Here is a 20,893-nt window from a genome sequence, read left to right as displayed (position 1 = left end):
TTCCAGTTACTTACTAACAGTATTTATATTGCAATCACGACAATATCAATATCACAAGATCTGAATTGTATTATCTAAGTAAGTGTATATTCTTTAACAGTGAAACCTATTCTGATTTTAATTTGACTTGCATGATTGTGATATATTCTTGATCTAGACTGATTAACATTAAATAGTAGTTCAAGAGACAAAACAGGAGAATTTATATTTAATCCCAGCAAATGTTTCTGGGCAGGTTTTTCATTCCGAGCTAAATTGTTGATCTGTGTTCTTTTATTATAGACTTTATCACAACAACATGCCCTATTATTTAAAATGTGTATTAATCACATGCTTTATTTCATATCAGTATCAATTTATTTTATAGCAGACAGTATGACTTGTACTCTTTACTAACAATATACTGTATATTTAAACTTGTGTGATGATACCATTGATACTTACTTAGAGACAGCTCTGCACATACGGAACCTTCGTTTCCGATTTGTTGACAACCGGCCCGTTTGGATGTTACACCTCAGACGCTTCCCCTGAAACAAGCGAACTCATTCAAGGGTTTGTGGCTCGAGGTAAATTACTATAACAAGTGTTATTATCGAGAAGAATGTCGCAAAATTGTTGATATATGTTATTTTAAACATAATTATAATGTCGGAATATTGGTGTTAGACTTCTGTGAGCAGTTTCCGTGCTGTTTCAGTGATTGGCTGCGTCAGCTAGCATGCCAGCTAACATGCCACCCGGTGGATACTCGAAAGAATTGTCCTTACTTTTTGTAATTGAATTAAGTCATTGTTATAGTGCATGCGTCTTACATAAACCAATGTTCTCTTTTTGCAGGTGCTGTGTTAAACGTTAAAAGATGTTTTTGACAAGATCGGAATATGACAGGTAACGTTAACGTTAGGTCAACACAAACTGCTTTGTCATTTATTTAACGTTAGCGCTTCTCAGTGGTAAGGCGCACAGTTAAGTTAAGAAGTTGTTTGAACGGCCACATTTTGATTTTGAATGCTCAAAGAAATCTGGAAGTGCTTTTGTTTCCAACCCATATAACTTTGTAGCTAGCTGTTTGTTGCAGGTAGTTAGCTAGCATCTGGTAAGTTACTTTGCAACAAGTACGTTTGCTTTCACTTTCGGTATCGCTACCTTATTAAACCAGGAAACCTAATTTAGAATAAAACACGGCGTTCAATAGTGTTCTACTTAAGGTAAGCGTTAACCCAACATGCTAATTTAAATTATTTGTTGGTAGCAAAAGTTGATTTCCACTAATGTTGAACTGATAACCATTATTATTAATAATTCTCATTATTCACATCTGTCTTACAGAGGTGTGAACACATTCTCTCCTGAAGGAAGATTGTTCCAGGTTGAATATGCCATAGAGGCCATTAAAGTGAGTCTTATATGCTGATATGCTAATATACTTCTTCTGTGTGATTTATAGTATAGTATACTAATGTCAAACCCCCAAAGCTCATGAGTTTTCTTTGGTTTGGCTTTTGCTTTTCCAGTTGGGCTCCACAGCCATCGGTATCCAGACGTCAGAGGGAGTGTGTCTGGCTGTGGAGAAAAGGATCACCTCTCCGCTGATGGAGCCCAACAGCATTGAAAAGATTGTGGAGATTGACAGTCACATTGGTGAGTGGCAATTCAATGTTATTTATAGTATCAAATCATAACAGGCGTTATCTCAGGACACTTTACATATAGCGTAGGTCAAGACCACACTCTGTAATTTACAAAGACCCAACAATTCCAGCGATTCCCCCAAGAGCATGCATAAATGCAACAGTGGCGAGGAAAAACTCCCTTCTTAGGAAGAAACAATCAAAACAAAGGCAAGACAATCAGACAGATTTACTGAACTTCAAACTTGGATGCTGACTGCAGTGCTTGAGAGATATTCTTTATGGTAACATGATTATGTGATTTGCTGGCCTCTGTAATCATAAAGTACATAACCAGTCAGTTTGGGTAAATAATCAGTTCAATTCAACTATTTGTATTGCCTGTTTCGTATGTTAGAAATGCAATGCATGTTACACTGAGTGAAAGGTAGGGTCAAATTGAAATGGTCAAAAATAAAGGAACACATGGGGATATTTGAATAGATAAAAGCAACAAAACGCTAATTCAAAAATAGAGAAAGTATTAGCAATGCTCAAAGGTAATTATATTGAGTAGCTGCTTAAATATTTTGGGAGCTTTTGAGATTTTTATTTTTCAGTAAAACACACCTTTGCTGGGTTGTTAAGTTGATAGGATGCTTTTTCCCTGGGGTGACTTTAATGTTTGATCAATGTTTACACCCTTATGTCTTACATTATAATGTTTCCTCAGATAACATGGAATAGCATTAGATTTCTCCCAGTTGACTGTGCTGATTGTTGCTTTACCATAGCATTTGAAGGACCTGCAGTTTCTTAATTTTCTTTCTTTCTACCTTAAAGGTTGCGCCATGAGTGGCTTGATAGCTGATGCCAAGACTCTAATTGACAAAGCAAGAGTGGAAACGCAGGTATAAATGCTGGGCACACTGTAAGCAGTTCACTGACCTTGTGTTTTACCCATGATTAACCCGTATATATTCCTCCTCAGAACCACTGGTTCACTTACAATGAGACAATGACAGTGGAGAGCGTGACTCAGGCTGTGTCCAACCTGGCGCTGCAGTTTGGAGAGGAGGACGCTGATCCCGGTGCCATGGTCAGTCACTTGGCTCATTTCCGTGCTGAAATACTCTATTCAAACCTTTTTTTTTGTTTTTGTTTTTCCATGGTATACTGTTTGATGGTGTTTGAGTAAACTAGCATAACCTTTATTCTACTCTGTCTGCTCTGTTCCTCTGTGCTATCCTGTATACAGAGTCGACCATTCGGCGTAGCACTTCTGTTCGGGGGAGTTGATGAAAAAGGACCCCAGCTGTATGTGAAGATTACTGTTTGTGCACCTTATGTACTTGACATTTTAAACGGAAGCATGTTCACCTTTAATTCTGACTTCGCAGACACTTGACTGTTATTTGTTTGTGAATGAAGGTACCACATGGACCCATCAGGAACTTTTGTGCAGTGTGATGCTCGGGCCATCGGCTCAGCGTCTGAGGGAGCACAGAGCTCTCTGCAAGAGGTCTACCACAAGGTACCGGCCACCGCATGTTTCTATTTAACTGGAACATTAGCAGTTGAGCAAATTGGGATGTTTATAAGTTGCTATCTTGTGCGTGACTTAGTAAATCGTTTCGTAAAGATTTAGGAACATTTTTAGAATGCTTTCGACCTGTATGGATGACGATAGACGGATGACATTCGATTCTATTTTCCTTTTTTAAAAAAAAAAAAAAAAAAATACCATTGACCAGATTGATGATAATTTAAATGTTTTACAGGATTGTCTGTTTGCTGTTCGGACTGGATGGCCAGTAACTTTCTCAAGTGAAATGCTGACAAAACTGAAACAGCATTGCTTCTGAGGTGGCTAGCAGTATTGGGTCACTTAGCTCCAATGTGCGTTCCAGCCTGAGAAATCTTGGTGTGACTTTTGATCAGGCCATAAACCTTGACAAGCGTGTCAAGTCCTTGACCCACGCTTGTTTTTTCCACCTCAGACACGTTGCAAAACTCAGGCGTGTTGTGTCCTACGCTGAATTTGAAATGATTATACATGCCTTTGTTTCTTCGTGTTTGGATTATTGTAATTCTCTTTTTACTTGCCTCATCAAAACACATCTGTAGATTGTTTACCATTGGTCCAGAATGCTGCTGCTAGGCTGGTCTGGGAGGTCGTGTCATATTACCCCCATCCTTGCCTCTTTGCACTGACTACCTGTTAAACTCAGGATTCAGTTCAAGCTTCTTGTAATCACATACAGAGCCATCCATTACCAGCCACCAGCTTACATACTAGTGGTCTGCTGCACCCTTATGTTGTCAGTCAGCAGATCTGTGAGGTCCTCAGATCAGGGGTTACTGGCTGTTCCTCGAACAAAGCTGAAAACTAAAACTGACAGAGCCTTTGAAACAGTGGCTCCTAGACTATGAACGCTTTGCCGCATGATCTAACACCGGCGGCCACTGTTGATATTTTTAAAAAGCAGCTAAAGACATTTTATTCAGGCGTTTGATTAGCCACATTGTTGACTCTATTGCTATGTATTTTTATGTTCCTTTTCTGTTTGTCCCTCTCTCCCTGGGTAATTTGCAGTCCATGACATTAAAAGACGCCATCAAGTCGTCTCTCACCATTCTGAAGCAGGTGATGGAGGAGAAGCTCAACTCTACCAACATTGAGGTTTGTTCCTCATTTATCACCCAGTTTCTGAATGCTTGAGTTTAGTACGGCAATGTGCTTGAATGTTTGATTTGTCCATGACAATGTATAGTTGTAACCACATCAGTACAAATGCCCAGTGCGATGATTTTTACCTTTTTTTTTTTTAAATTTGTTTTTATTTGAAAAACTAAAACAATTAGCAGCGTTAAGTGTGCACATGACTGCCAGAGTTTGAATCCTCAGGTTTCATGCAGGCTTTCTTTATCTGTGTCTCTGTAGCTGGCAACGGTAGAGCCCGGGAAGACCTTCCACATGTATTCCAAAGAGGAGCTGGAGGATGTAATCAAGGATATCTAAAGCAGATAAGACTTGAAAGTCTTGGTTTGAGTTCTGGGCAGGACAGGAGAGGACATGGAAGTACACCTGGGCTAAATGTCACAACACAACCACAACTTGGCATCAGCACACTCTCCTTGCTGCATTCAGATTTTCTTTTGGATTGCATAAGAGGCTTCTCTTTGTAGTGTGTTAATTTACTTCTTGTCTCTCAGTATCTGTACAATTCTGTACAGCAGTCTGTCCAGCACTTAAAACTGAGCGGCAAGAAAACAGTAGGGATTGGGGTTGTATTTTTTTGTTACGAATCAGTACTACAATTAAACTGTTGTATTCAGAAAATGGTTTGACTCTTTGCATTTTTTTGTGTATATTTTGTGTTCTAGTTGTTTTGAGTATGATAGTTTAAAAGCTGGGGGACTTAGACTAAGTATTGTACTTTGTAAACACTTATACATCACAGTGGCAACATCACATTACAGAGTGATACTCATGGCATAAGAGAATTGGTTGTAACTGGGGTCTGAAAGTCTGTCCACTACCAGAAAATAATTTAGTTTAAATCATTTATCAGATATCATCCCCCATCTTAATCCCCTTGTTTCCCGTCACTATCTAATAAAGGCAAAGAATGCGCCCCCCCCCCAATAGGAAAGTCAGTGGATAAAATGAAACTAATGTTACTCTTCTATTTATCTTTCACTATTTATTTCACTTTTTTTGGTCTTGGCACACATCTAATTACACATATTAAGCATTTATGTATTTCCCCATTTTTTTATTTTATTCATTCATTCATTTATTTATTTATTTAACCAGGGAAACCCTCAGTGAGATTGAAGAACTCTTTTTTTGTCCTGGCCAAGACAGGCAGCAGTACAGTCACACAAAAACATTAAAAACATAAAACAACCACACCAGCAAATATTTCCCAAAGTCATCCACAATCATATCCACATCGGGCAAAACATCTACAGCCAAATGTGTCTGCCTCCAAATCATCTAAGCATCCTCTTAAAAGTGACCCATGTATAATATGTCCTATTTTCCTCACCACATGTTCCATTTAATCAAAAATAACAGAATACAAAATGTGTTTTTTTTTTTTAACATTTTTGATTTATTAAAGATAGATTTTTATTGATCCCCAAAATGGGAAATTACAGTGTTACAGCAGCAAAATATCAGATACACAGTACACATACAGAATATGATACAATATACTGTACATGAAATAATAAATAGGATAGATTACCAGAACAAATATTTAAAATATATACAAATAAAACTACTTAAACTTAAACCAACTGATGATAAAAGAAAACTGGTTGGAGGTTGAAATTATGAAGCGATATTTTTCTGTTTACACTCCATTTTGATTCCTTAATATGATCGTAAAGGTGATCAGTTCTATTTTAGTCTTCTCGTCAGTTTAATGGATCCATAATGAGGAGCTGCTAGAATAATGTCTAAAATGTAAGATAGAATACTAATCCTATTGTGAGGGAAAAGCCTATCCTCCAGACTTTTATTCGTTCAGCTTTTCTTCTGTTTTTTTTTTTTTGGAATTCAAATTCAAAGAATAAATTATTCCATAAAAAAGAAAGAAAGAAAAAAAAAAAGTGTTCGTGGTCTTATCGCGGTCTTTCCACCAGGGGGCAGTTTAACACCAGAAAACACGCCAGGTCAGTTGAGGAAGATTCCTGCCGTCCAATGAGAGTGCAGGTTGTTCTGGCACTGACCAATCTTCTGCCACGGTGGATGGGCCGTTATTGAAGATGCATTTGGTGATGAGGGGGGCATGTGAAGCCAAGTGTTGGGACAGAAAAGCTTCTCGCTGAGTCCAAAGTTGTGCAGTCTTTTTGTAAACATGATCTCCGTATCTTGCATTTTGGCGCTCGGGTTGTTTTCGTCTGCGGTGGGCACGGACTTCTACGAGGGAGAAGACTTCTCAGATTTGAAGAGGCTGCAGAGGGAGTTTGGCAGTTACGAGGAGCGACATAGTTTAGTAAAGTCGGAGCTCTCGAAACGCAGCGCAGGACTGAATGAACAGACATGTACACCTCTGCCTGGAGTAGAGTCAACCCTGCAAAACAGCACCCATTCTGTAAGTGACTTATTCAACCCACCGTTATAACATTAAACCTTGAATAAGTAAAGTAGTCTTTGTGTTCGCTGCAGTTGGAGTTAACTCACTGGCTACTTCAGTGTGTCTGTGGTCACTCAGCACATGGAGCAGCTCATAATGTCCAAACACCTTTACAGACACATTTAAATTGATCAACCTTAGCGATGATTTAACACTTGCTTTTCCAATGCAACAATATGCACATGGTAGTTATGATTTGGCAGCTCTCTGTAATTTGAGTGAAGAGAGAAGTGAATCCTGCAGTGAAGCAATCTGTATGAATAAGAGGTGAAACAATTAATTGAAAGAAACATAAAAGTAATCGGCATAATAATAATAATAATAATAATAATAATCGATTAATCATGAAGCAAAAATGCCAAAAATCTCCTTGTCTTACACTGTAGTAAGCTAAAATAAATGGGTTGTGTACAGTTTGTCAAACGCAAAAAGTGTCACCTTTTTTTGACCAAAGATGTTTAATTGATTAAATAAATAAACTTTAGAATAACTAATAATGAAAATAATAATTAGCATAGTTGCAGCCCTGATCAAATTCTCTTGATGTACACTTTTAAGGGGTTTAAAGTAATGATTCATTATAGATTATTTTCTCAATTAATTGTTTGGTCTTTAAAATGCAAAAAGTTTTCCAGAGCCTAAGATGACATCTTCAAATTGCTTGTTTTATCCAACTGACAGTTCAAAACAAAACAATATTCAATTTAGGCTGCAACTGACGATTATTTAAATTATCAATTAATCTGCCCAATAATGGTCAAACAATGGCCGATGGCAAATAATAGCAGATTAATGTATTAAATAAAATTACAATTGTACAAGGCAGATACAAACAGAATATATTGGAGAAGGAGGAACTGGCAAATGTTTTGCTTGAAGAAATGCTTAGGCCTAAATAAGTTGCCAATTTCTTTTTCTGATGATGAACTTCTTGTTTTTATCTGTTACACTCTTTTTTTTAATTGATCTGAACTAATGTAAGTCGTCAGTCTGGGTCAGATCATTATCCCTACTGATGAAGTGTGAATGGAGGATGTTAGTTGTGCTCTTCCAGTCTGGTAACAGGAGGATCTTGTGTGTTGATGTGACAGCATTTGCCAATATCAGCATCTTTTCTTTTTGCCTTCTCTTTCTTCTTCTAGTCTTAAATTCTTTCTCATCTTAACCCTGATCCCACATTATAATGGACCAAAGGACACCTTCTGTTATTTAAGTACTGAACATGTTGTAATAGGACGCACAAGAACAACCCAGATGTCCTGAGGAATGTTCAAGAATAACAGCTTGGTCCAAAGCTTTTGCGTGTGATTGATGGACGAAGGGGTCGTTACATCATTTCTATGGCTCAGACACCTGGGCTAGCTTTTGAGCATGAAAACGATTTGGTGTGCTCATAGACAGCAGACCTGTCTCCTTAGGGCCTTTCTCACTCACAAACATAATTTATGTTCTCAAAGCTGCAGGGCTAGATCAAATAAGTGTGATCATTTAGATCAGTAGTATAATAGTTCTATCCTTATTTTTGAATTTGCTATGTATACTGCCAGATTAGGCAAGTCAAACCTACTCCTACGCTTGTTTGTATGCTATTTTAGGCCCTAATAGAATATACAGGATGTGTTTTGTCAGCCAGTCCAAGCTTTGCCTCATTTTCTAATTTTTGTATAAGGTTAATTTAGATGACTGTCTGGTTTACAAACTAGTTTGCTGTTTCTTTTCTTTTTTTTTCTTCATCCCATCCTCTATCTCCTTTGGCCAAAAGAACGCAGAGAAAAAACATGTTCTGTTTTCATGGTGAAGGGTAACTGGGTCGCAGCCAGCTGTTGAAGCACCAAGAACAGCAGCAGAGTGGATGTTCCACATGGAGTGAGAAAGAGAGAAAGTGTTATGGAATGTATGGGTTTGTTGATATACAGGGAGACGTCCAATGAGTTCAACAAACTGGTGAAAATAGAGAGGCACTTTTAGACTCTGACTTGTACTTTACATTTCTTCGGTCAGAGTAGGTGGAGAAATGATCAAGTATGTATATAAACTGTTTGCATTTAATTACATCCACACACCAGTGCTAACAGTCAATTAGCACAGAAAACCATTTTTGTTAAGTCAAATGTTTCAGTCATCCATCCAGCAAAAATGCCACAACTTTGCTGGTTCAAGCTTCTCAAACAGGAGGAAAGACTATGCTAATATCCTGATGTTTAGCAGGTATAATATTTTTTGGTTTAACATGGTAGCATGCTAGCATTTGCTAATTAGCAACTAACATAGAACAGAACGCCAAGCTAAATAATTTAATCAAATAACTTTCGATCGACTAATCACTTAAGCAACTAATCATTCCAGTACTAGATTGAAACTGTGATGGACATATTTTCCCCTTTTCTTTCTAACATTTTATAGACTGAACAGTTAATCAACAAATCAACACATAATTAGCATGGTTAGTCCTGGTTTTCTTGAACAATAATAATCAAATAGACATTAATATGGCCCAGCTTACATCTCTGCCTGCAAAACTTAGTCCAACATCAGAGGATTGGTTGTACACAGCTTGATCTGTTAGATCAGAGCCAAGAGTGTTTGACCTTCTCTTCTGAAGTTTTATGTGTGTAAACATAGCTGAAGCAGAAAGGTTAGAAACCAGAGCAGAGGGAATAAGGAGCTCATTGTGTTGCCGTATGACCTCTCAGAGAGGACTTGGCTGTGTCTGAGTCTGCATGGACATATGTGTGTGTCTGTTTGTGTACAGCATTATGGTGAGCATCCAATCTATTTACAAAAAACTGCCCATGATCCAACCCAACCAAATAACTACAGACCTATCTCGAAACTACCATTCATCTCCAAAATTCCTCTAAAAAATCATTGCACAGCAGCTCCTTAAGGTAATTGAAGGACACAATATTTTTGATAAATTTCAATCCGGCTTTCGTCACAAACATAGCAAAGAAACAACACTAAGAGTGACTAATTACATCCTCATGCGGAATGACAATGGCGAAGATTCTATCCTGGTCTTGCTCGACCTAACTGCTGCATTTGATACCATTGTTCACTCCATCCTAGTTGAATGGCTCATAAGTGGGTTGGTATCTCGTGCTCTACTGTTAATTGGTTCTCCTCCTATTTGTCAATCAACAGGCAGTTTGAGGTTGTCATAGACAACTTTGTGTCCTCATTTGCCCCTTTACTCTGTGGAGTTCTGCAGGGTTCAATCCTTGGTCCCATCTCTTTCTACCTATGTTACCTCAGGCAACCTGGTTAGTCAGTTCAACTGCATCTCTCACCACTGCTGTTCCCGCTGTTCCTTTCTGCCTGTTCGCATTGTTTGTATTCTAATTACGTCCAGATTTAATGGGTTTCCTCTGTTGTTGCGTAGGGTTTATACAATATGGTATAGCCCAGCAGATTGTTGATATACATTTTTGAGGTTCAGGTTAAAAACCTGATTACGATATATCAGCGAATCGTCATATTCAAAAAATACATTCCCATCAGCCTTAGCTGTACTTCAGTTTGCTAATTAGCAAATGTTAGCATGCGAGCACTCTAAACTACAGTGGTGAACATGGTAAACATTATGCCTATACCTGCTAAAATTTCAGCATGTTGACATTGTGAATATGTTAGCATTACTGACGTTAGGTAAATCAGTGCTTTGTGCTAAATCCTAAATACAGCCTCCTAGAGCTGCTAGCATGGCTATAATTTATTTATTTTATAATAGCTTAGGTAAACCCTTGTGTGTGTGTTCATTGTATTCAAATTTGTGCAAACTTTTTTACTGTACTTTTTTCTTTCTTTCCTTTGTTTGTGAATACTGTTGTTTCTTGTGCCAACATTTTGACAATTTGAATGTGTTTGACAATTGAATGTACATTTGAAAAACTGTTAAAAACAAAACAAAAACTATGCGTTGGGCATAAACGTCTCCGTGCATTCTCGTAGCATGTGCGCCTCTACAGAGGCCCGAGCGAGCCACGGTGTTTTTTTTTTTATTTTACAATTATGCCTACTACTACATAGATGGAAAGGGAGAAGAGCAGGAAATATGGGGGAAGAGAGACAGAGACAGATTTGAAGCCAAAACACTGTGGTTTAATGGTATGTCCACAGCGCTGTGGAGATAGGTCTGGCAATGCAAGACTAAATGGTATGAGACTGTGCGGAGGACAGGACACGTCATGCTTTCCATTTACATTTTTTAACTGATCAACAAATTGACTGGATGACAAGCAATCAACTGATTAAGACATGAAAGAATAGTTGGATGCAAGGAGGATGTGATGAAATGATTAATGTAGAGGAGAGATGGAAAGCTGTGTTCACACACTTGGATTGCCGGGGCCAGCCAGTTTCCACTGGACCTATTTACAAGGAGTTTCCAGCCGCCACACCTGGCCGTCTCCTGTGGCTTTATAGAGCTGTATGCAGCTTCCGGGACTGGGTTCACCTTGTAAACATCTCCGCCCTGCCAGTAAGAGAGAGGAGGGGAGAAACATTCGGTGGTTAAATACCTTGCTGAAATGACCACTTGACAACACTTGAATGTTACTATGGATGAATAGACTGGAATGTTGTTTGCAGACACTTGTTGTGAAATAAAAGTTTAGGTCTAAACTCTTTCTACTCATTACCTCTAATATTATGTAATACTGGTATTTTGTTTTAAAATTGAATGTTGAACTTTAAATCTTCCATAGCCTTAAAAATGAATTAATAAATGAATGAAAAAATATTTTTTTGTATTTTGTTTATTCTCAGAATAGAATACTTTCAATCCACAGTGTGTGTGTGTGTGTGTGTGTGTGTTCGTTCTTGCTGTGCTCGGGACATTGGTAATTGTTTTGTTCTCTGGCCTCGGCTTTGTCATTTAGGCGGGAATGTAGGTCACACACGCAGAGTGCATCCAAATGGCCGAATTACTGTGGACAGTTAAAACAATTCATTCTGTCCTCATTCAGCAAGTGCTGGAAACACACACACAAACTCTTGTATTTTGTATATTTCAGACTAAACTCTGGACTTGGGTATGTGTGTTCTTCAGTTGATTTCCTGACACAGTATTAAGCAATGATGATAATCACATGAGACTCAAAACTATTTCAAACAATCCTAGTGAACTAACATTTTGCAAGAGTGACTCATTGATTGTTTTCTAAAAATTTTCACTTTTCTTTATATCCCCCATTCTAGTTCACCTTCAAAGTAAGGACCATGGGTTCACTGTCACTGGCCTGGGTGGGAGATGGATCCGGGGTGAGTTTGTTTACATAAGTGAAAATGTATGACTAAATGGAAAAAAAAGACCAAGATGTGAGAGATGGTTGTGTAATTTCTCCTCTCTTTTTCCAGGTGCTGCTGGTATTGACAACATTTCAGGTGCCGTCGTTCATGATGCGTTTTGGCCAGTCTAACCTCTACAGGAGGTGAGAAATGGCATGGTGGCACACTAAGTGGAGTAGTAAATTATTTGTCATAGCTGTGGTCTGAAGGTCTAACTGCAACTTTGTCACTGTGTCAGTGAAGACTATGGCAAGACGTTTAAAGATGTGACTCACCTGATCAACCACACCTTCATCCAGAGTGAGTTTGGCATCGCCATCAGTCCCGACCACTCTGGCAAGGTGAGCCGTTGTGTGTTGTTCTACAGACCCCTGCTGATACCTTACATGTGTGTTTTGTTGTGGTTGGTCTATATAAAAGCTGTTGCCTCATAATAATACAGAACATTGTAAAGCTCCACTCTACTGTTGTAGAATATGAAGGATCTTCCCTTACAGCTCACTTCTGGGTTTGGTTTCAGGTGATGCTCACTGCTGATGTGTCAGAAATCAGGAGGTTTAAACTGTTTCGCTCGCAGGACTTTGGCATGACCTTTGTTCCAACCGACCTGCCGTTTGAGCCCCTCATTCAGATGCTGTACAACCCTGGAGACTGCAAAGTACTGCTGACGCTCAGTATCACGGTAACAGCTTTCATTCTTTAGACCAAACCAAACCTCAGATCGTAGAGTTTTTGTCAGCAGTTTTGAGTTTGAGTAAAGCAAACTAACCTTGGCCTAACTCTCTTAATTGGATGCTGGACTTCTATATCAAACTACTAAATGTTTGATTAGGCATAACTGAATACTCAAAAGTCTATGAACACTTTTTTACTGACTGAGCCTTTTCCCTCCAGTTGGACCTGTGGCTGACTGAGGACTTTGGTGCCACCTGGAGGAAGATCCATGACAATGTTTGTTTGGTCAGATGGTAAGAATTGTCATATACATCAGAATTAGTCAGTTTTGTAATAAATTATAAATACACACAAGACATGTGGGTTGTTGTTGGTACTAAATATGTAACGGATGGCATAATAAAGAACCAAGTCAAACATTAGGGTCTGTAAGAAAATTTTTGGGGTGGGGTGGACCATATGTTTTAAAATTAACAATGTTGTAAATATTTGGTTAGGTCTTTCCCCTTGACAACCCTGATGATATCATAGGATTAACTCTTGCATACATACTGATGCACACTCAGTAGTAAATCAGTAAACAGTAAATCTAGCTAGAAAAGGATGAAATGAAATATACATATCTGGGGCATGGACAAATTAAAGACCCACACCTGTTCTTCCAAAATAAAATCAGACTTCTCTCCCTTTAGCTAAAGAACAATGACATACTCCTCTCCTTCTCTGACCCCACCTCCCACTGTAACAATTTTCATACAGTCCCTTAATAGATTTTACTGCTGCATATATATTTATTTAACTTATCATCTTCTAGCAGAGTATGGAGCCTTTTTTTCAACCATTTATATGTCAGTCATGTGTGTGATTGGTTTGGAGTTAAAAAGGAATTGTCAAAGTGGGACATAAAACACTGACAGGGTGTGAAACAGCTTTGTCCATATTTGTTTCCACACAGCCTCCATGTGCATCTTTGTTTTTGCTATAACAGGAGTTTGTTTGTGTGCGTGTGTTCTTTGTTCATTTTTGTTATTCCAGCTGTTTTTCTCACCACAGTTTTGATCACTTTCCTGACTGGTTTCATTTGGGCACCAGAGTTCACATGGGTCTGTGGTGTCAGCCTGCGGTTGTTATCGCTGCATTGTGGGAATATTGTGATAGCTCTGCATGACCACAGCTGTTATTTAGGCTCCAACCTAAATTGACTGTAGAGAGAGAGAGAGAGCTGAGGCTGCTGTCAAAGTAAATCATGAGTCAGCAACAGCATTCTTATTCAGGCCACAGCCCTTGAACGGGCAGAATCTTCGCAGTGTGAAAACCTTCGTCCCCTTTGGCAAAGCCAGAGAGTGCTTGGAACGCACTGATGTGTGCCTTGTTCGCATAGCACATACTGTAGAAGAAACCACAGCCATAATCTGTGATGTCTACAAATTCCAAAAATGGATTTACATTTGAACTCAGACAACTTTATGTGTCTTATGTTAAAAAAATGTTATGTTAAAAAAATCCTTTCTCCAGATTCCTCAGTTTCTCTTTCTCACATACAGGGGTCCAAAAGACAGTATCTACTTCACAACAAACTACAATGGCTCATGCAGTAAGTGAAGACAGTATAGTTACCCATATATTTAAAATTTTGCAATACATTTAGTAACTCCACTTTCTTTCTGTTAGATGATAAAGGAATGTTGGAGTTAAGGAAGACAGCAGACTATGGTCGAAGTTTCCAGACCATCGCAACAAGAGTTTACTCCTTTGTACTGGGAGGGCGCTTTGTTTTTGCCTCCATCATGACTGGCACGGTGTGTGTGTGTGTGTGTGTGTGTGTGTGTGCATACTAATTCTTTATAGACATAAATTGTAAGATGACATATGAAGACATCCAGTAACATTTTTGTACAAATGGTACCACCCTCATTTTACAATGTGCATTTTACGAGCCTCAAAGGGTCAGTTCACCCAAATTACAAAGTAATTTGCATTGTTAATGCAGGGTGTTGATGCATCCAATAGGCATTATGATCAGCCAGACCACATCGGGAGGTGGTTTGGCTCAAATGGGATTTTTTTTTTTTAATATGCTTAGGATTTGTGCATATTAAATTACTGCAACCACCCCATTACCGTGCAGGTGAAATTCATTTTGTATGTTCTTTTGTGATTTGGGTGTACTTTCCCTTGCCCTAACATTCCATATTTCTGTCTAAGTAAGTATAAAGCTGCAACAGAGCAGCTATTACAACATTTTTGTGTGTGCTTGTTAGGGTACAGAGCGTGTGATCCACGTGTCAGTGGACGGAGGTGAGGTGTGGAACATAGCTCAGCTTCCTCCAGTCAACCACGAGCAGTTCTACTCCATATTGGCAGCCAATCAGGACATGATATTCATGCACGTGGACAACCCTGGAGGTCAGAACCAGTGACAATGCTCATAGTGATGATTGATGTGGATGATGATGATGATGTTGTTGACAATGTTGGTAATAACAGATGATGCTAATGATTAAGGATTAGGTGTCCTTGAAAACGATCCTGAAGCTGCAGAAAGGTTTCTATTGGGACTCTGAGACCGTTCACCAAAAGAAAGCAATTTAATTTATTTATGTGTGTGTGTATATTATGTTAACCAGACTCCGGTGCTGGAACCATCTATGTGTCAGATGACAGAGGAGCCGTGTTCTCCAAGTCTCTGGAGCGCCATCTTTACACGACCACAGGAAGCGACACTGACTTCACTGCCATTACTTCACTCAGAGGTGTCTACATGACCAGCGTACTCACACAGGGTGGGTCAGCACACTGCGTAATATGCACTTACACATTTTAAAAGGAATATTCTGGTTATTGTTAGTCAACAATTTTCAATATGATTTTATTATCTTTTCATTTAATTACAGAAAAAGGGTTGCATATACACTGCAGTTCATTCTAAAGTCAGTCTAAATGTGATTTTAAAATGGTTTAATATTCTGTATGTGGGGCAACAGTTGGAAGGTTTTGAAAACTGTAAAGGGGAGTGTAAAAATATCTATATGGATCCTGATAGTTATTGAAATGAATGTTATTGACTGCAGATGGTGCAGCGGAGACAGTGATCACCTTTGACCAAGGAGCAAAATGGCAGACGCTGCACAGACCACAGAACAGCCACTGTGACACTGAGACCTCTACCAACAGGCCTAACAGAGTGAGACACACAAACACACAGTATATATATATATATATATATATATATATATATATATATATATATATACACATTGTTATTGTGATTTGGGATTTTTTTCAATATGTCTGGTGTGTTTTATTTATGTAATGAGCTGTTTTTGTAATTTTATTAAATCTCTTCTGTTGTTTGTTGAATTAACATTTACATTAGACCGTATGAGTGTCTGCAGTGAGCATGCTGACTTGGTACCAACATTACCCTAATTATCGTGTCTTTACAGTGCAGACTTCACATTCACGCCTCCTACAGCACCACCATGAAGATGAACGTCCCCATGCTGCCTCTTTCACAGCCCAGTGCTGTGGGCCTCATTCTGGCTCATGGTAAAAAACACAAAGATGTCTCTACCCTGAATTAATTTACTGCATGGTTAAATGTCTCATAACACCGTTGTCCTTTATTTCTTCAGGTAGCGTCGGAGACGCAGAGTCAGCTCTGTCCCCTGATGTGTACGTGTCTGATGACGGGGGCTACTCGTGGCTGTTGGCTCTCAGGGGCCCCCATCATTATACTATACTGGACTCTGGTGGGCTGCTGGTGGCTGCGGAGCACACCAACTCACCTGTCAACCAGATCAAGTGAATACAACTGAGTATACCAGACGATTTGTTTATTGTAGTTTTGTTTTTGTTTTTTATTTTTTATCATTTGTCAGATTTACAGTTAAGTTTTTGCTTTATTGGCTCTTTTCCCCCCTATTCTTTGCCCCCCCCCCCCCCACACACACACACACACACACCCTCAGGTTTTCAACAGATGAGGGGCAGTGCTGGCATACATATAACTTCACCGACGACCCCCTTCACTTAAGCGGTATGGACAGTGAGCCCGGCTCTCGCTCCATGAACATCAGCTTGTGGGGCTACAGGAACGACTTCAGTAAATGGGTTGTGATCACCATAGACTTCAGGAAGCTCCTCACCAGAGACTGTGAGTGTGTGAGAGAATGTGGGTGTAATGGGAAGTGTTTCACCTTTTGACTTACTAAGTGTGTGTATATATATGTATGTGCAGGTACTGAAGGGGACTATGTACAGTGGCTGTCTCACTCTGCAGACCCCAGTGGAACTAATGATGGCTGTGTGCTGGGCTATAAAGAGACCTTCTTACGCCTGAGGAAAGACTCTGTCTGCTGGAACGGGAGGGACTTTGCTGTCACCAAGAAGCTGTCCCCCTGTCTATGTACAGTTGATGATTATCACTGGTATATTTTCCTCCTGCATTTAGTCTAACCATAAGACTAAATAGTACAGATTTACACAGTTTGTCTCCGTAAATTTGTAAGAATGCCATTTGAGCTTCTGCTTTGTCTCACAGTGACTTTGGATATTACCGGCCAGAGAATAGCTCAGAGTGTGTGGAGCAGAAGGAGATGAAGGGTCATCCTCTGGAGTTCTGTTTAAATGGGACCACCGAACAGCTACAGACCAGCGGGTGAGGACGGCTGTTTTTATCTATGCTCTCTCTTTCTTCCCAAGAAACTCAAACTTATACAAAATATAGAAAATATATACATAATTAAGATAATGTATGTTTCAAGTCTTACCACTGTGTGGTAAAAGGTTACAAGCACTGTAAGAAATGGTGACCTCACTACCAGAAGCCTATTAACAAATCATTATTTTAAAGCAACGCTTGATAGTTTTGCAATTAGGCGCCCCTACAGTTTCAGAATTAAATTTATTATCGCTTTAAGGCTTAGTGTCAAATGTTATCTAGGACTCCTGTGCGAAGCCATTGTTCTGTGAGGATGTAGTTCAAGAAGAACTAAACAAATGCAAGACACACAGTAGTATGTTTCCATTTCTGCCTCCACATCTCCCTCCATTAGTGGCATGAATCTTACTTTTAGTTTACCAGCTGTCTTGTCCTGTCCTGTGTCCTTTTCATTGAGTTTTGTCTTGCCTTACGTGTTTCTCTGTCTCTCCTTACATTTAAGCTACCGGAAGATTCCAGGAGACCAGTGCGAGGGAGGTTTTCAGCCAGACAGGAAGGAGACAGACCTGAGGCGGATGTGCACCAGCAACGCCCTTCATCCAAATTCTCTGGTCAGTTCTGCTCATTCTGAGAATGAGACTAGGTGGGCTAGCTACATAGTGGAACATTATCTACCTGTGAAACTGCATATTGGGACGCCCTGAAAATCAATAGGGTAACCTCTGATCTTTGGCATGGTCAACACTGAAGGTGTGAGTGGGTTATCTAGTAGAGGTGTGACATGAGCCAAATTTCCAAACAAATATAGTGTACATTTGAACTGAAAAATCTGCAAAAGAAAGTGCATATTAATGTTTCTATCCATGATGGTAATGCAAATATTAGGAGTTGGGTGCATAAACAGTTGCTGGTGCTAATTCTTCAGCCGGATGCCATTTAACCATTGCTCTCATATATATCTCAAATTTTGCCAATTCATGTGAGCACATTTAAAGCTGAGAGACATGAAATCTGGTAAATCTTTTAGTCATGTGAATGGTGCAGGTTGTTTTTGGCATGAAAGTTCCTCACATTTTTAGCCCTTTCTGTTTCTGTAACTCTAACAGACTGAAAACAGTTCACCGAACACGGCTGTCATAGTGATGGTTGTCATAGCGATCCTTCTGACGAGCGCTGTTGCAGGCGTTTGGCTGGTAAAGAAATATGTCTGCGGAGGACGGTCAGTTAACTATGTTTTATATTACCACACACACTTAATACGCAGAATATAAACACTGGGAATTCTGTATTTCATCTCTGTTGTTTCTAATATGCACTCATGTCCTCATCAGGTTCCTTGTGCACCGATACTCTGTTATGAGGGAACACGTTGAGGCTGTTAAAATAGAAGGAGTCGATGATCTTGACCCTCACTACATGGAGACAGGAAAAGCACAGTACAACGAAGACTCAGATCAGGTATCCGATACTGCGGAAAAGGCCCTATTTTTAGTTCAACTTTGTGATCATCTATTAACGGATTTGTATTGTTTGTGTCTCTCCACAGGACCTCTTAGAATAAGTTGGACATTTCTCCTCATCAAAGGCTCATCAAGCCCAAATTTAACGGTCTTTCACGATGCCTGGGCACTCCTGTTGCTCCCACATGCCGATTAACATCTGCTTCTCTCTTCTTGCTATCCCCTGGTGGCTGGAGGACTCAGCAGCAACTTACATTGCTTCATGTACCAGTTGAGTCTACCACAAAAAGGCGAACCGGCGGTTTTGGGAGGGGGACAAACCCAGCGCAGAACAGAAGAAAGTCTCTGGGGTTCCTGGAGAGCTTTTGTTGTTTCTGTCACAAAGAGTTCTGTAAAGACCACTGAGTCTCAGTACGTACTCTGTTGTGCTCTGTATGTTTCCTTTCATGCTGACCTTAGAAAAGATGGCCTTTCATATCGTGATGCACTGCAAAAGCACAATACAGAGGCTATATAGAGGCTTACAGTACATTTTATATAAGAGTTAGGGAACAGTTAAACAACAGAACACAGAAAATAATAATCAATATTTTAGCTCAGAGATTATGTCTGCTGTCAGTTAAGTAGTTTTTGTATTCAGTAAATTTAAAACAGTAGGATACAATCCTGGCGGCCATTTTATCAATAATTTTGTCAGCTTCACCAGTCACTAAAATTAGGCTAGACTACTCACTATGAGTTACTTGTTAGTCACAAGTTCTTTAGAAATGAGCACTTTTAATTTTAATAGCAGCTACTGAGAGCAGTAGTGCCTCCTCTAATGTTACCGGTCACTATTTGTGACTAGTGGTGTTTTTGTTTTTACCATACACAGTACACAATATGGTTGTTACTGGTATAATGGACCAGAATAGTAATGCAATTAATGAACTTTAGATATGAACCTTTGGTTTTTTAATATACTGTAACAGCAATAACTTTTTAATAGTATGTTGTTTTTTTTCATGCCACTTTCACTTTTAAAAGTAGATAATATAGAGTCAAATATTTTAACAGTCAAACAATATTATTCATACATATGTCTACATTTTTGTTTTCATCATTGTAATTATTATTAAATAGTTTATATTTATAGACAAGTCAAACTAAATTGAAACTGAAACCAGAACATAAAAGTAAGTACAAATGCTTTGTAGATAGTAAACGCCAAATTAGTGACTACTAGTGCTTATTTTAGAAGAACTTCTAACTATTATCAGCCACCAGATCAATAATGTCGACTAACAAGAACAATAAAAGAAGTCACTGAGAAATAAATGCTAGTCTTTCATTTTTAGTGCCTATTGAAACTTTAGTGCCTATTGAAATAAATATTAAAAGGGCCTGCCATTGTTGTAAGATATAAAACTATTTTTTATACAGTCAAGCAATACCGTCTACTCCCTTGTATGTGTGGTGAAAATGAAAGACTTGAATTATTGCCAAAGCACTTTTACTGTTTAGTTTTCTAATTGTAGAGGTGAGGTTCTATAGGTCAAACCTAACCTTAGCCCAGCATTATACTTCAGTATAATGCTAACCCAAACCCTTTACTTGAACTTTCTGATTTTTTTCCTTAACAGGGTGCACCAATATGTTGCTGTTGTTGTTTTTAAATTTTTTATTTTTTATTTGGCTGATATTTTCCCTATATCAGCCAATAGCAATATGTATTTGTCTAATGAGCATAATGCAGGTGCAGGCATAATCATCAAGTAATCAAATGTTTTTAGAGACCATGCTTGTTTCTGTTACTAATATGACAGCAGAAAAACAGTCACAACATTTTGTTTGCAAAGCTTAATATTAGCAGTACAAACAATTTCAGAATTATACTGACACTGTTTTTTTCTTCTAAAGCTATTAGTCTTCTGATGTTTTGGTGCATCCCAATTTAATAATCTCACAGATGTTCAAAAATATTCACAATAGCAGATCTAATTTATCAGATTAATGTCTGGTGGCCAAAACAATACACTTAATTAAGTTAATTGAGTTACATCT

General features: G+C 38.8%; 2 protein-coding genes across 4 annotated transcripts; both read left to right on the top strand.

Moving 5' to 3' along the window:
• Positions 1 to 416: 416 nt before the first annotated feature.
• psma5 (proteasome 20S subunit alpha 5) lies at positions 417 to 4,951 on the top strand. The gene is made up of 10 exons (XM_031323496.2): positions 417 to 569; positions 841 to 891; positions 1,333 to 1,399; positions 1,518 to 1,644; positions 2,457 to 2,524; positions 2,605 to 2,712; positions 2,872 to 2,930; positions 3,045 to 3,147; positions 4,210 to 4,296; positions 4,558 to 4,951. Exons 2-10 carry the CDS (start codon positions 863 to 865, stop codon positions 4,633 to 4,635), a joined length of 726 nt encoding a protein of 241 aa, XP_031179356.1. The 5' UTR covers positions 417 to 569; positions 841 to 862; the 3' UTR covers positions 4,636 to 4,951.
• Positions 4,952 to 6,370: 1,419 nt separating this feature from the next.
• On the top strand, positions 6,371 to 19,239 carry LOC116067155 (sortilin-like). Of its 3 annotated transcripts, XM_031323486.2 has the most exons (21): positions 6,598 to 6,721; positions 11,644 to 11,700; positions 11,963 to 12,025; positions 12,122 to 12,195; positions 12,291 to 12,393; positions 12,573 to 12,734; positions 12,947 to 13,020; positions 14,272 to 14,321; positions 14,399 to 14,526; positions 14,989 to 15,133; positions 15,355 to 15,510; positions 15,799 to 15,911; positions 16,174 to 16,276; positions 16,363 to 16,531; positions 16,699 to 16,883; positions 16,968 to 17,157; positions 17,271 to 17,387; positions 17,893 to 18,001; positions 18,497 to 18,609; positions 18,722 to 18,848; positions 18,937 to 19,239. In XM_031323486.2, exons 2-21 carry the CDS (start codon positions 11,680 to 11,682, stop codon positions 18,949 to 18,951), a joined length of 2,217 nt encoding a protein of 738 aa, XP_031179346.1. In that variant the 5' UTR covers positions 6,598 to 6,721; positions 11,644 to 11,679; the 3' UTR covers positions 18,952 to 19,239. The 3 variants fall into 3 exon arrangements, with proteins under 3 accessions (XP_031179340.1, XP_031179346.1, XP_031179347.1); XM_031323480.2 differs by lacking the exon at positions 11,644 to 11,700 and having other exon boundaries at positions 6,371 to 6,721; XM_031323487.2 differs by lacking the exons at positions 6,598 to 6,721; positions 11,644 to 11,700; positions 11,963 to 12,025 and having other exon boundaries at positions 12,296 to 12,393.
• The last annotated feature ends 1,654 nt before the right edge of the window (positions 19,240 to 20,893 follow it).

This window comes from Sander lucioperca, chromosome 6 (genome assembly GCF_008315115.2).
Source record: "Sander lucioperca isolate FBNREF2018 chromosome 6, SLUC_FBN_1.2, whole genome shotgun sequence".
Classification (NCBI taxonomy): Eukaryota; Metazoa; Chordata; class Actinopteri; order Perciformes; family Percidae; genus Sander; species Sander lucioperca.
The sequence above is the reverse complement of the archived record's forward strand: the minus strand, read 5'-3'. Positions and strand labels throughout refer to the sequence as shown.